This window comes from Labrus bergylta, chromosome 7 (assembly GCF_963930695.1).
Source record: "Labrus bergylta chromosome 7, fLabBer1.1, whole genome shotgun sequence".
In the NCBI taxonomy this organism is placed as follows: domain Eukaryota; kingdom Metazoa; phylum Chordata; class Actinopteri; order Labriformes; family Labridae; genus Labrus; species Labrus bergylta.
The window spans coordinates 6010345-6026045 of record NC_089201.1 but is presented as its reverse complement, the minus strand read 5'-3'; the positions used below and the strand labels follow the sequence as shown (position 1 = coordinate 6026045).

Sequence of the window (15701 nt, the reverse complement as noted above, 5' to 3'; positions counted from 1 at the left end):
TCAGAGTTGGTGTAGGATGATGTACCAAGGGGCCGTGCAATATGTCAGTATGTCACGGCTGCAGGAAGGTGTTTATATGTTTATGTGGAACTGAAATCCATTTATGAACTTTCTAAATCTCTTGTAACTGCAGGACAGAGTACAAGACACATTTCCATTTAGGAACAATAAAGTAAACGTTATCTCATAAGCCTTTTTTATCATCACATTTCACTCTCATATTTTTTTTACTCTGTTTCCATAATTTTCCCATCAAAGACAGTCGAAGCCTTGAACAGTAAAAAGCCGGTTTAATAGCAGAATATATCGACAGTACAGTACAGCAATAAAAACACTGCCATATTGCTCCTAATTTACATGACTTACACAGCTGCTGGCCAGCTTCTCAAACAAAACAGTAATACGGTACTTATACAGTAATGATGAAAACAACATACAGACAGGCTCACGGAGCACTGCACCCATCACTTTGCAGGTGTTAACCAGAAACACACAATATTATAATAATCATAAGAGCAAGAACAAAGACACACGGAGCATTCCATCCCTACAGCAGTGACAACACTCGGCCTAACGGGACAAAATGGGCTGAAAAAACAACCGGGGGGCAAAGACGCACAGACAGAAACTAAACAAAAGAGAGAATAAAAACCAAGAAAATATGGATTACTTTGTACGTACGCAATATACATACATGACATGAAAAGACTCGCCATAGTCCATGGTCACTCATCATCACTCTGTGAACCTTCATTCACCTCATCTGACATCCTCTTTGTTTTATATGGAGCCAATTCACAGTCAGATATCAGCTCAGCTTGAATACAAGTTGTGTAGATGTAGAAATATTTTGTGCATATGTGACAAAGGTTTGTATTTGTAGAAATATCCTGTAAGCTTCAGGTTTTAAGGATAGCGTCAGTCTGTCTGCTCTCAGGACATTTAATAACAGGTACATCTCTGTGAATGAGTAGCTGTCATGTTTATGGTGATGCAGTTAACGGTAGCTGTGGTCAGCTCATTGTTTACTTTGAGAGTAGCATCCTTTAATTTATTCAAAGACATTGCCTTCATTTCCAGAGCATGATAAATGAACCCACCATGGTGAGTTTTATCGGAGTGTGAGGTCAGAGGATCCTCACACTCCGTATATTCATGCTACATGCTCATTTTCCAATTAGGCAGAAACTCGGACGCTTTCCCTGCGACACGGACCTTCTCACCCTCGGATTGGAAAGTTTGACCTTCTCTAATTGGATAGAATGGGCCATTTGGTAACATGTTGATGGCTGTTAGTCATGCAAGTGAAAAAAAGTCTGCAGCTGGTGAGTTCAGGATCTCATGCACACTCAGGACTTTTGTGTATCTGATGCTCAGACTTAATAATTGAAAATATTCCTGCACACATTTTAAGAACGAATACATATACTGTCTTCAAAACTTTTTTCACACATGCACAGATTATTTTTTTCTGCAGCTACAAAACTATTTTACAAGCTGGAAACCTATTTGACTGTTTCTTGACTTGACAGTTGTACCTCAGTTCATGCCTCACATGAGTGCTGCTGAGTTTCACTACAAAGCTTCAGTCTGTAAATAAGAGCACATCAGCTGCTCCGCTCCCTCAGCTACCGCAGGATCCTGGGACCCGACCTGTCGTCAGTCACTGTCTTGCGGAGCTTCACCCCGCGGCGTATCGACACCAGCATATCCATGTCCTCCTGAGTCTCAGAGGACGGCTCCTGAGGTGCACACTGAGCCGCATCGCCTGGCAAAGAGCTGCTGAAGGGGAAATGACCCTCCCCCAGGGCGTGGGCGCTCGCCACCAGCTCCCCTATCTTCTCCACCAGACTGTGGCGGTTTGCAGCCAGCAGAGGGTCCTCCTCAGCGTTGTGGGCGACCATGCAAGGATCCTGCTGGGCGTAACCAGTCCTGTCTGCCCCCCCTCCTCCACACCCCCAGGACGTGTCAGGGAGGCTCATCCGCTTGGGAGACGCCCGCATGTAGTCACCAGCTGCTGGGTCGTCACTGTACAGAAACTCCTCGCTGCCTGAACGGTGCTGAGACGGGCTGGCATACCCCGGAGAATCTGGCACCGTGGGAGTCTTAACTGGCACGATGGGGGGCCGAATTGGAATGGGGCCAGACGTAGACGGCGTGCGTCTCACTCCAGTTTTTGAGGATGGTGTTCGGCGGATGGTTGCGGTCCCAGAGGTAATGGCTCCAGAGCTGCTCCCCCCTGAGCCGTTTGGAGTTCCCTGCAGGGTCTTTCCTGCCGGCAGACCCGCTGTGCTGGCCGGCCTCTTGGTTTGGATCATGCGGCGATAGCTCTGAGCGATGTTACTGTGCCGCGGGATGGTGGAGGACTTGTCAAAGTCCGCCTGTCCTTCACTGTCAGCGTCCCCATTAAGAGAGTAGCACTCATAATCGGAACCTGGAGGAGACAGCGAGTGTTGAGACATTTATTTTTCTTCTGCATGACGTACGGGAACTATCTTTAGAGTATGAATTTGACAGCGAAACAACCTTTCATAAATAATCAATCACAGTTATCACGTTAACACTGAAAGCTAACAGAGCTGTGCTTTTTCTAATCACAGTTTAGAAATGCAAAGACTTTGATCAAAATGTCAAGGAACAACCAGAGGGAGATGCAGAGCAGCGTGGGTACATCACGTGTGTGTGTGTGTGTGTGTGTGTGTGTGTGTGTGTGTGTGTGTGTGTGTGTGTGTGTGTGTGTGTGTGTGCGTGTGTGTGCGTGTGTGTGTGTGTGTGTGTGTGTGTTTTAAGCTGGAGTGTTACCTTGTGAGGGGATGGTGTCCTCAGAGCAGGAGGGGGTGTTGGTCTGGGTGCTGTAGCCGCTGGAGTACTGCAGAGAGTCCCTGCTGCTCTTCTGCTGCTCCATACTCAGGCCTCTGGTCAGGACCATCGCCAGGGTGCTGGCTGCTGGAGAGAGCGGCTCGCCATGCTGGAAACCGCCCACAAACACACCACACACACAACATGCAAACACACACACACAACATGCACACACATACACGCACAGGTGGGTAGAAAATACATAAAGATTAGGACACATTTACATATGCATTTCCCCACACTTCAGCTCCCAAGGTATAGAAATGTGTATGACATTTACATTTCCACACTCACCTTTGCTGCGATGGGTCCTGTGCCAATTCTTGCTCGGTAGGGATCATCTGGTTGCATCCCAGAATACCCCAGTGGACTAGGCGGAGTTTCAAGTTCTCTCATCTTCTCCATAGACTCCCTCCTGCGATGCAAAGTGCTCGCCAACGACGGCTCACAGGAACTCGATTTGGCCCAGTCCTGCAGCAGCAGACAGAGCTATGAGACCCTCCTCTCAGTGTGCATCTCAAATGTTTGCCACCCAGCCGTCATGCAGTCGACTTCACATGCAAGCTGCTTATTTGGCTCATAAACTGGGTAGATGCCGATGTCGATATGGGGCAGACTTCATCAGGCTATGTTAGTGATATTAAATGATGAAGCTGTCTCAGTTTGTGAGTAAACTAAGCTCGATGAGCAACAGAAAAATGTGACTGTGAGGTCAATCTTAGATGAGGCAGTAAGACACAAAGAGCAAAGAAGCAACAAAGTATTTAAAAAAAAAAGAGTCAAAGCAAAAGAAAAATTGCAAATGAAAAACAAACCTTCCAGCTAGGACCCTTTGATGTGGGTGAGGGGGTGTTGGATCCAGGGGAGTGGTTAAATGTGGGGGACGCAGGAAGTATGACAGAGAGAGGCCTGATGGTGCCAGTGTGAGAGAAAGCAGGGCGAAAGGTACCGAAGGATGAGCATGAGCCAAACTGCGGAACGGACAGACAAGTGTGAGTCAGAGTGCTCAACACCCATGAAGAGTCCACGTCACAGCGCTGTGAGGCTGTCGAGTGGAGCCCACAGGACACTTAGATATAGATAAGCTATAGATAACAATGCACAGCTCAAAGTGTGTGTGAGTGTGTGTGTGGTGTGCATGTGCGTCTGTGTGTGTGTGTGTTTCCAATACAGGAGGTAGATGGTTGAAATGCATGCAGTACTAACCGCTGTAGGAGAGTTGCACTCACTGACAGACTGGCAGGTTTCTGAAGCCTCCGAGGAGGCAGAGCTAGTTGATTTCTGGGAGAGGGAAGATGGAGCAAAAAACAGAGGGTTGGATGAGGAAATGGAGACAGAGAGGGAGGTGAGAGGAGTGTGTAAAGGATGTTATATGAAGAGGTGATAGAGATGCAGGGGTGAGAGTAGGAGAGGAGTGTTGATGAGCTTGTGGAGGATGGGTTTTTTCAGCTCTGAGGGGATCTATATACCATCGCCCGGATCGAAAATAAAGCACCCAGTAAGATCTTTTATTCAGAAAAGAACATTGCATCAGTTGGTGTGCTGTGGTTTTTGCACAGTGTGTTCTCCACGCTGCAATATGTTCAGAGCGTGAGAGTCTGAATAACTTTATCAGCCCAGTGGGAACAAAAAATTCCACACTCGCAGCTGGTAAAGCTGTGTTGCAGTAAAAATTCAGAGTGCTGCCTGGTTATTGTGAACAAGGTTTGTGACTGAAATGAAAAATTAGAAAAGATTGAAAGTGCCACATAGGGAAGTAGTGTTGTTAATCGGGGAGATTTATGTAGATCTACCGCGCTAAGAAATACCTTGTTTCCCCGTGATAAGTGAGTCAGCGTGTTTGTGGCTGCTACCTGGCTGGCGATGTCAGAGGGCATGGGTGACGGAGGCTTGGAGTGGGTGTTGGCGTCCTGGGAGACGAAGCCTGAGTCGTGGGAGGAGACGCTGCTGAGCCGATGGGCTCCTGCAGAGGGCATCTGAAGGAGACTGTGAAGGGAATCACATCTGTTTTAAACTCTGTGTGTTTAAAATATGATAATGCTTTAATGAAAACTACAGAAGCCCTAAGCAGACATGCACCAATACACTTTTATTTAACTTTGTTAGCTAGTCCATTTCTGTTGAGATCTCATCTAATTAATCTCGTTTTCTTGGGATAACAACGACAGTTTTCATGTGATAAAAAGTTTATTTCTCAAGAAAGCGACTGAACTTCCCCAGTTTTCAGACAAACCAGCGCAGTTATCCTGCGATGATGAGACTAATAAGTTGAGATCTACAGAAATGACTCGTTATCACGGGAAAACAGAGTTAAATAAAATGTATTGTTGCATGGCTTCAGTAGAAAACAAAAACAGGAAGATTAACTGAACTCGACACATCGTGATTTGTATCATCTTTCATTCTCAATTTATTAACTGAAAGGGGACATATGAAAAATCCACTTCTACAGTGCTGTTGAACATATATTCAGGTAACCTGAGTGTCTACTGACCCACAAAATGTGAAATAAACCAATCCAGTCCTGTGTTTGTGGTCTGCATAAGTCTTACAACAGAGAAAATACTCTGTTCCAAATGTGCTCTCCTTGTGATGTCACAGTGGGATTCTGGTAAAAATAAATCCCCTCCCCTCTGCTGGTATCTCCACCCATAGACTCCACCCCCAGCCTAGAACAAAACTTTAGCGCAGGTCTGCCGTTTTTATTCTTGCTAGTGAAGGAGTGATGTCTACTGGGAAAACTCAGGGGGGGGGGGGCTCATCACATTTAAAGAGACACACACCAAAACGGAGTGTTCTGACAGAGCTGGTGTATACAGGGTCACAAACCTCCTCTGGTGCTTGATTCATGTTATATTTTGACCAAAGCACAGCACAGATGTATCATTTAGACCACAGGGGACTGTTTGAAAAGGTGGAGGAGGGGGATCATATGATATGATATCACTGAGATAAAAGGCATTTTGTTTCTAGCAATATTTACTTCTTCTTCAATTTGCATGATTTTTTCATACGTTTTATCAAATCACAACCCAAAAACTCCCGTCATGTATCCACGTTGTCTTTCAGAGAGCAACACATGAAAACTACGGTCATCAGATTTCAACAGGAGCAGCTATGGTGCTTTTTGTGACTTCACTGCAGAGACAGAAGAACAGGCAGAGCCAGAAATCAGGGAGAGAGAGAGAGTTTGGAAAGACACACAGGAAAAGAGCAACAGCTTGGACCTGAACCCAGGCCGCCCACATGAAGGACTATAGCCTCCCTACATGGGGCACACAAACTACCACCCCACCTGTGCCCCGCTTTATGCCTTCTGAGAGGGAGATGCATCGTCCATGTTTATATTCACTTAACTGTCCAATGACACTGTGAGCATGTGCAGAGTGTCACAGTCTGCCATGATTGTCAGAGCTCCCTGTAGGAGCCTGCACGAGAGAACATATAAATGATGATTGCATTTGTAAATTGCCTTCTTCAGTTTCTTACATTTTCAATCACAGATTTAACTTAATGTGAAGTTATAATTAGTTGCTTTCTTGCACCCAAGCTGTCTGTCATGGCTGCCATCAGTTTGTTTTTGCAGCATTAATGTTCACCCATGATCCATTCCCCAGGCAGTGACAATGCACCTCTAACCTTTTTATGGAGAGTAATGACGGCGCTTTTCCTTGTTAAAATCGTTTTGTGAATATTCCATTAAAATTCGCAGTCTGCATGTAAAACAGGATCGTGATCAAGATTTTCTCTCCGTGTTTTTGTTCTGAAAACTTGTTTTTGGGGGGATTTGAGTCCAAGCCGGGCAGTAAAACACAGAAGCTTAATGAAAAATGCATGACGTGAGGCCGAGAACATGAAGGCTCTGTGTGTGAAGATTCTAAATGATGCCATTCTCCTAAATGTTGTGCATCAAACAGCATTAACAAGTCATCCCGTCTTTGATTATTCTTTCCCTCTGAACAGCTGTCTCTGGGCTTTTTGTCTGCTGCTCTGTCGTTCTCACTTCTCTTTGTCACCCACGCACTGAAAATGTGCTACACACTCTCCCCCCCCCCCGGAATATATCTGAAGTTATCGTTCCCCCTTAATCTGCGTCCTCTAGGGTGAGGCTTAAGGAGGATTGCCAAATTAAATATGACAAATTAAATAACCTGAAATCATTCAGAAGCAGACACTATTCTTACGTCCCCTGAGTGGCTCCTCTGTGCCTTTAAGACTTTCTCAGTAAGCTCGTTTTCTCTCCATCCTGCTGCAGAAATCTTTGTCTCTTCATCACAATTTCCTATTCTTTTGGTACATCACTGTTGCACAGAGAAAGTCCTGTAATCTTTGGATTTTCTTCTTTTTTTTAACTCACAACAGACTCACTGCACGCCTCTCTGCGAGCACAGAAAATTCGATGAACTGCAGCTTATTAAAAAAACTTTTTCAGGCTCGCTGGAGAAACCGAGAAATGTTCAGCGGTCAGGCCGAAACCAAGGACGTCTGGGAGGAGCGAGCCCTTCACTGACTCATAATATCCTGCCTTAACAACCTCTCTGCACTGGGCTTTACAACTTTAATGAGCTAAATGTAGACACTCAAACATAAATCAGTGACTGCATGTGAATAAATATAGAGCACTAAAAATAGGCTGCGGTGTTAATTGATATAAACATGAGCCACACTCCGTTTTCACACTGAGGGAAGGTGATGAGCTGTGATCACAAGGTTTCTTGTTCCCTAAACATAACACTCAATGGGTTCACCTAAACAGAAAATCCCACTTCTCATCCTTGAATGCACTGCTCATATAACACTATAAATAAACAGTTGAACAATCATCATTAGACTATGAATACCTGGATTTTGGTTCTTGTGCAGGCTCGATGCTGTCAGCCTGTGATGTTTCACAGCTTTGGACCTAATCTTTCTGTAAGGAGCTTGAGAACCGCAAATCTGACAAGAGCCGAGAGCCGAGAAGCTGGCAAGAGACGCCATGCTCTGCACAACGATGGTACCTGAGAGTGTGTCTGTGTGACAGGAGTGACCTGCTCAGGTATTCATGACAACATTCAGTATTTAAATCCTTTTCCAGTGTGTGAATAAGTGGCTTCAAGCAGGAATTCATGCTCCCAAAGAAACTTGACAACAAGCCGCATAAATAAAGTAAACCATCAACAAAACATGCAACACAACACAGATCAACACTCTGAACATGACAAAGAGCGACAAAATGCATGTATATGAATGTGTGTGTGTGTGTGTGTGTGTGTGTGTGTGTGTGTGTGTGATGTACCTGCACATGCTGCTCTTCCTAGAGCCGGTGCTGCTGGGGGAGGAAGGGGGGGTCTGGTAGGACCAGCTGAAGTCTGAACCTTTCAGGTCCCGGATCACCTGCAAACACACAAAAATCCAACAGTGATGATACAACAGCCACGACAGAGAGACGCCGCGGTAGCACCACGGTGCAGGACAAAAACACTGATTTAGAGGGATTTTAAGGAATTACTTTGAATCATTACTAAAAGCATTGAAGCAAGTTGCGGTTGTTAACAAAAGGAAAGGTTTGTGCAGACACAGAGAGGTGGGTGGTGATTGGGGGGGGGGCAGAAAAGGTCATCCTGCTGATCGTCTTGTTGCACTTGATGGGTGAATGGTTATGTAGTTGAGAAATGCCTTTAAATACCTTAGACCCCTCTTTGCAAATATCAAAAATTAAACACAGACCTTCTTAGAATATGTCCTTATTTTTACATTTAACGTCAGTGTCACTGAACATATGTAACATCAGGCTTTGGATGGATAGAATTGTTGGTACAATAAAGTGATTGTCTAATTTTATTTCATAAAGAGATGGATCAAGAAAAACCACCAGATTTAGGGGGGGGGGGGGCGCCTCCAAAGGATCATCGGCAGCAGCCGCCATGCTGGAAATACTGTCTCAGTCTAACTTTCAGTCAACCCAAGGAAAGGCTGAAAGCTGAGGCGGGTTTTAGGCCTCTTGATGAACCGTTACATCCCGCCCACCTTTTAATCATGCCAGTTACACGCTATGGATAACATGTATCATTCATAAAATCTAAATGGAGCTGTTCATTTTGATGAATGTGATGACAATAACTAATCTGACAGGTTTTTTTTTAACCAGGCTGTAAACATGTTAATCTCTGCTGTAAAAACAGGCTTTTTTGAATGGGTGTGTATGTGACTTCTTGTGCTTCTGCAGCCAGCCTCTAGTGGACACTCGAGGAACTGCAGGATTTTACACTTCAGCATTGGCTTCATTAACACCGGAGGTTACCGCTTGGATTATATGTATTGAAATGAGACGTATTCCAGCTCTCTCACCTGCTCACTGGCTGGTGGAAGCTTGTGTGGGTCTTCAGTCAGCACCGTGAGGTCATCAACAATCGCCTGTAAATGCGTTATCTCTCCCAGCATGGCGATCTCTACGTTCTGGAGGTGGCACATGAGGGATGAAGTTAAACAACAACAGCTTCAAAAGAAGAAAAGGTTTATGTCTTGGTTGTACGAGGGCTGAATGTGTCTCACCACCACAGGCTGCAGCAGGTTGATGAATGTACAGTAGCGCCCCCTCTCTTCCAGGAGGGCTCTGCGCACCGCCTGCTTCTCCGTCTCCTCCATCAGCAGGTACAGGTCGGTCACATCCTGCATGGCACTGTCCAGCTGGGGGCGCAAGTTACCCCGGCCTGTGAGAGGAAAAGGAAGGGTGAGGAGACGCAGAGGAGGGGGAGGGAGGGCGGAGTCAGGAGGTTCAGGGTTGTTCGAGGGTCAAGAAGGGAGAGACGAGAGAGACGAGTGACGGAAAAAGGACGGAAAAAGATTGGGAGTTTGGACGGGTGATAGTTATGAAGTGTTCACATAGAGGGAGGATGGAAAGAATACAAAATGAGATGATTAAGACACATGATGATAAACTGCTCGTCTACATAAAGCCATTGCACTGACAGACTCTAACGGTTCATGAACGTGGGAACGACAGGGCGATGAAACATTTCATCGAGAATGAGCTGATGTAGAAGAAGCGGTGACTCCTGGAATGGAAATGATTGCACATGAGAGTAAACAAGATGTTCTTCAAGTCCCTCTAGAATGGAAAACACAACGACGCTCAAAGATGCAGAAGATGAGAGTAGAAAAACGTGTGATGAAGATGACCCAACGTGCAAATTCTCCGTCCCTCTGAATGCAGGATGTACAAAGACGTTCTCTGCCAGTTCAAAGTCCTTACCCTGCAGGATACCTTCACATGTTTGGTTAACTCACAGCTACTACTTTTACAACCTAAAGAAACAAGTACAAAGTATAGTTTTATCGTTTGAACCCTGCTGCTGTGTTTTAGCAGCTTCCTGGTCTCTATTATTTTCTGTTCTCTTCTCTTTTTAAAATCTGTTCAGAAGGTTGAGGAGGTTTATTCTAAAGGGTCTGAAAAAATACCTGTGCTGGACAAATCACCTGCACACGTCCTGCTACAACTCAGGCTTTATTACTTATGGATTTATAACTTGCAATAGTGGATAGCAGTGCAGCACTTTTTGGAGATATACTAATTCACTCTTTTACAACAGTTAGATGAGAAAAAACCTGCTTAACATCCGTCCGCCATATAAAGCTACCACTTAGCTTAGTTTAGCATACAGATTAGAAACAACAAAAACAGGACACTAGCTAGCTTGGCCATATCAGCAACATGCCACCTTATATTTCTGTATGCACCAAACAAGATAAATCAGGTTAATTAGTGAATGTGTAAGAGAAGTGAACGAGAAGCTGTGAGGCATTTTTTTTTTTTTTACAGAGCTAGGCTAGCTGAGTCCCTTTATTTCAAGTCTTTATGCTCAGCTAAGCTAAGCTAAGCAGTTCCTGGTTGAATATTCATATCTAGAGAACATAAGAGCGGTAAATCGAACTTCTCAAATAGCTCTCAGCAATAAATTAAACGAGCATTTTTCCCCAAAAGTCAAATACCAGGTTTTCTGCAAAGCCCTCCAATAACCAAAAATGTGAAAACATCCCGAGGTTTTCTTTGACTGGCAGTTTGATCAAAAGATGATTATGATGATTTTCTCATGAGGGTTTTGAAGGGCAAACATACCTAGAAGCTCTACAGCCAGAGGAAAGAGGCAGAATTAAAGAGAGGAGGGGGGTTTAGAGGGCAGGCAAGGGGTGGAGGGGAGAGAGAGAAAGAAGAACAGGCAGAGTTAGCTGCATACAATGAGAGCTCGTCGCAGGTTAATGACGAGCCCGTACCTCGGCTTTATGAGAATATGAGTTTGATTACAACCAGCAGCAGGGTCTAATGCAAGTACAGCCAGGGAGGAAGATCATTGGTTTGATTTATGAGACAGAAACTGATAAATCATCCAAAGCTGAAGAGAAGCCTCAGTGCCAGGCAGTTTGAGTTATTTCTGATTCTGTACTCTAGATGGCGCCAGTTCAATCTGAACCAGGGACCAAGAGTCGAGCAGAAGCCTGAATATGAGTCTTATAGTTGTGAGAAGCCTCAGTCTGACAGCTTTTAATAACCGACAGGTCAAGATTGTCTCACCTTTTCTTGCTTTTTTCTGGAGTTTGAGCGTATCTAATGACTTCCTTTTGATTTCCTGGCGAGACCGCTTGTATTCTGTGGAGCACAAACAGCAAAGAATATTTATATTTCTATCCGATATGCAGTGCTCAGATTTATTTTGTGTGTTTTTCTGATTGGTCACCTTTGGCATGGTCTTTGTCCAGCTGATTCGCCGTCTTCTTCCACTCCTCTATCCTGTCCTGGAGCGGCGTCACCAGACCTTCCATAAGAACGCTGCAGAGAGAGAGAGTCAGAGCCAGATAACTTTATTTCCACTTCATAAAAACACTCAGTGGAGATTGCGGAATGAGAGGAAGGTCGGCTGAGAAGAGATGGGACTATAGGGAACAAAATAATCCCCTCAAGGGAAGAGAGGACAGAAAATTGCATGTGGAGGGATAAAAAAAAAAAAAAAACACAGGTGACACTTACTTGGTGAAGTGGCGTAATTTTGCTTCAATGCTGCGGTGGCGCATACACATCCTCGTCAGAGCTGAGCCGACGTCCCTGGTGGCACCTTGAATTAGATAAGAGGAAAAAACAGACAAAGTGTCAGCTGTGATGCAAGAAGTTGACATTGCAAATCAGAGATGAGCCTCTCTGCCTGGAGAAATATGATGTTTCATAAGGAGAGACATCAGGAGAGCGTTTTGAAAGGTCTAATTCTCTCCTGTCAGATGGATTTATCAAGATGTTTTCCCCCTCTCTGGAGAGGCGTTTCCAGCTGCAGCCACTAGGGGGCCAAGGGCTGATTTGAAAAGCAGAGAACAGAAACGTCACATTTGTTTGGGGGAAAGCAAATGAGACACAGAGCCTGGAAATTAAAACCCTACATCCCCCCCCCCTTTGGCCAAACACGCTGTTTCCCTCTGACACTTGAAGATGGCGTACATGATTCCCAGCACAGAGTAAACAACAGCTAGTGTGAACGGGTTACTGTACTTTTCCTCTCTGCTGAAGTGTAATTAAAAATGTGGATTTCAGCCCCTAAAGCCCAGACTGTCCCATCGCCTCAATGAGGGTTCACAGGTCGCTGTAATATGTGGTAGCACTGATCCTGCTGTAATCTGGGCCACATAGGGCTAATCTGAGGGTCTCTGGACACACACACACACACACACACACACACACACACACACACACACACACACACACACACACACACACACACACACACACACACACACACACACACACACACACACACACACACACAGACAGACAGACAGGGCAAGAGAGAGGACATCTCTCAGCAGCTGACAGACACACGTCACACAGTGTTGGCATGAACGACAGAATTTGTGGTCATGAATGGTCACGAGGGCATGTGTACATATTTGTGTATGTGTGTGTGTGTGTGTGTGTGTGTGTGTGTGTGTGTGTGTGTGTGTGTGTGTGTGTGTGTGTGTGTGTGTGAAGACAGGTGGTGTGATTTACCAACCCCCCACCCTTTCCGAAGTTCTCACCTCCTCTATCCTAGAGGAAAAAGGAGGGAACCATGAAAGGGGATATCCCTCTATTCTTCCCTGCCTGCTCTGCCTTTCCTGTTCTCTCTCTCTCTCTGTTTCCTAAACACTGTCTGTGCAGGGTGGACAGAAACCGGCTCTAACCTGCACTGCAAAAAAAAGAAGAAAAACAGGCTAAAACCCCTGATACACAGACTACAACAGAAAAGAACTCCAGCCTGAAATCAGACACCGAGTGAGGAAGGCTCCAGATGTTTGTCCGCTGAGATCTGTGCTCCATTTGTCAGATAAAGAAACTAGGTTAGCATCTCCAGTCGAAACCATGTCACCCTGAGAGTTTAAAAAAAACCAAAAGGAAACATTTTTCTCCCAAACTTGGCCGATTTCACTTTGGGTGCTGGCAGGGAAAAAAATTGTGTGGGTGAAGTCAGAGTAAAAAATTAAATGGCTGATTTCATTCACACACGGAGATCTCCCCGAAAAGTTTCCAGGAGTTTTGTGCGAGTGTGAAAGAGGATGTGAGGGTTGTTCTGTTGCTTTTCTAGGTGACAGAGAGCGAGGGCAGGGTTGGAGGTCAAAGGCCATCCAGCTGTATCACACACAGGCGTTACACACAGCAGGATGGAGGTAACATGTGTTAGCTATATGCTGAGCTCGGGATAGAAATAGAAATATATGTCCATCTTTAGAGGACATGGCTGAACGTGGAGACGCTCAGAGGACACGTGTGCACAGGTTCTGCCTCTCTCCTCCTAAAAGGATTACACGCAGCATCTACAGCTGCAGATCAGCTCGTGCAGGGAGGGAGGCTGAAGGGGAGACACAAGGAGAGAGGAGGGGAGTAATGTGGAGCCTTTTATCTCTTTAACAGACCATCCCAATGTCACTGTCGGCCCACCAGAGCCACCAACCCCCACTCTCCTGTCCTGTCCCATCCACACCTGCCAATTTCTTTTCCTCTCTCCTCCCTTCTCCTCCTCTTCTCCTTCCTCTCCCAGAGGGGAGATCAGCTGACAGCTACATCCTGGGGAGGTCCAGAGGCTTCCTGCCCACGTCCAAAATACATGCTGGCCTCTGGCCTCCACCGGACGGATGGGGACGGAGTAGTTCACTCCCACAGCACCATGCATGCACATGCAGGCATTTAACAAACATGTACAAGCTGAGAGGAGGCTTCGACAACAGTTCAGCCTTTGATGTTGTTTGTGCTTTCCATTGGTCTCGGGATGTGCTTCTCTGTTTACTCTCTGATGTTGTTTTGATTGATTTTATTTCTTAGACGTCTTGTTGAGGCAGCTTGATGTGTGCAGCACTGAGTGGAGTCAAGGCAAAAATATGGGGATAATAAAGTCAGCTGCCTCCACATTATAATCGATAAATAAAAAACAATAGAAAAACCCATCTACATGTAAACAGAAAGGCACAAATCAATGCAAAACAACACAACATATACTACACAAGATCTGCAAAAACACAGCATGCATCGCTGTGGCTCTGCTAAGGTTTCTTCGATTTTATCCCCATTTTTAAAGCTTTGATTATTAGAGTGGTGGTATGTTTTCCCGTATCTAGTTTGTGTTTGGAAGAAAAGGAAAATGTATTCGATTTTTTCTCTTTTTAGGTTTGTCAGTTCATTCTTGAAACCTGGCTAGAAGTGCATAGGAGCTGGTAAAGTGATTATTTAGCAGACGTGGACCCCTGGGGCTTTAGGGGAAGCAGTGTTGGCCTCATAGCAGACACCCACACGTGCATGAATGAAGCAAAACACAGATCACTGTGGAGCAGAGCGCTTAGGCAACCCGCCATATATCTTAAGATAGGGAGCAAACAAGTGAGAGTGCAGAAATGTGGTTCATTAGAACGTGTAGCCCGGGCTGTTGGCGCCTGGTTCCATATATCTATTCAGAACATAAATAGAGAGCAGTCACCAGATCTGCTGTGCCTGCTGAGAACTACATGGGATTCTTGGTACGGAAGGTCAAGCCCCCACGGTTGGGTTAAACCGGGAACCTTAAGCTCCAGTATCCAGGATCAGATCGCTGTGGTCTGAGCGTTTACAGAGCGGTTTCATTCAGAGCTCTGGTTCTGATTAACTCCCCTGACTCCTTCGGGAAGGAGCAGCGCTTTAATAGCCTGCTTTATTGGGGCTCTCCTGCCAGGAGCCGGAGCCGGGAGCTAAACATCCACGGGGTCTCAGCCCCTGATGTCTTCAACATGGGAGCTTAGCTTAACCATCTCCTTCTTTCAGCATCTTAACCCTTCTGCTCCAATCAGGTTTCATTTGCACTCCAGACTACCGAGCTGGACCGAGGTTCTGCTCCCTCTCCCTCTCTACTTCCTGTGTCAATAAAGCATGTTTATGTGGCTGCAGAGCCAGAAGGTACAGAACATCCTCACAGTAACACTTCCAGGAATATAAAGTCCCTTTTTTTTTTTTGCTAAGCTCTCACGCAGACGACTGTAGTGATGGAAATTCCATCATGCGTGAGACAACAGTGATTCGTCACGTTGGCACCTTGGCCGTGGAGCTGACTGCGGCTGGCACAGGCAGTTCAGCCTCCCTCCTTCTCCCTCCCTCCTTTTAAGTGCTGCAGAATGTGAACTGGCAGGGACACAGCGGAGGCCAGTGATGGATGAAAAGGGGCGGTAGGAAGAGAAGGGAGGAGAGGGGAGGATGAAAGAGGGTACACAGAGCCGAGGTGCCGGCTGGGTCGGTCAGTCAGGGGGCAGAGGAAGTGTTCGGCTGCTGCAGGTGCAACAGGCGCAGCCAGGACTGAATCTCACACATTAGGTCCAGGAGGGAA

General features: G+C 45.7%; 1 protein-coding gene across 5 annotated transcripts in view; it reads right to left on the bottom strand.

The window, feature by feature from the left end:
• Window positions 1-270: 270 nt before the first annotated feature.
• LOC109988320 (protein MTSS 2) overlaps window positions 271-15701 on the bottom strand; it is a 32381-nt gene continuing 16950 nt past the window's right edge. The window contains exons 4-15 of one of the 5 annotated variants that reach the window (XM_020639771.3): window positions 11864-11948; window positions 11574-11665; window positions 11411-11485; window positions 9394-9551; window positions 9190-9297; window positions 8138-8235; window positions 4668-4845; window positions 4066-4140; window positions 3675-3830; window positions 3154-3330; window positions 2803-2968; window positions 271-2434 (exon numbers count right to left, since the gene is read on the bottom strand). In XM_020639771.3, coding sequence (XP_020495427.1) covers window positions 1629-2434; window positions 2803-2968; window positions 3154-3330; window positions 3675-3830; window positions 4066-4140; window positions 4668-4845; window positions 8138-8235; window positions 9190-9297; window positions 9394-9551; window positions 11411-11485; window positions 11574-11665; window positions 11864-11948 — 2174 coding nt within the window. In that variant the 3' untranslated portion in view covers window positions 271-1628. The remainder of the gene's footprint in view (window positions 2435-2802; window positions 2969-3153; window positions 3331-3674; window positions 3831-4065; window positions 4141-4667; window positions 4846-8137; window positions 8236-9189; window positions 9298-9393; window positions 9552-11410; window positions 11486-11573; window positions 11666-11863; window positions 11949-15701) is intronic. The other 4 variants (XM_020639773.3, XM_065956598.1, XM_065956599.1 and 1 more) reach the window with 4 other exon arrangements.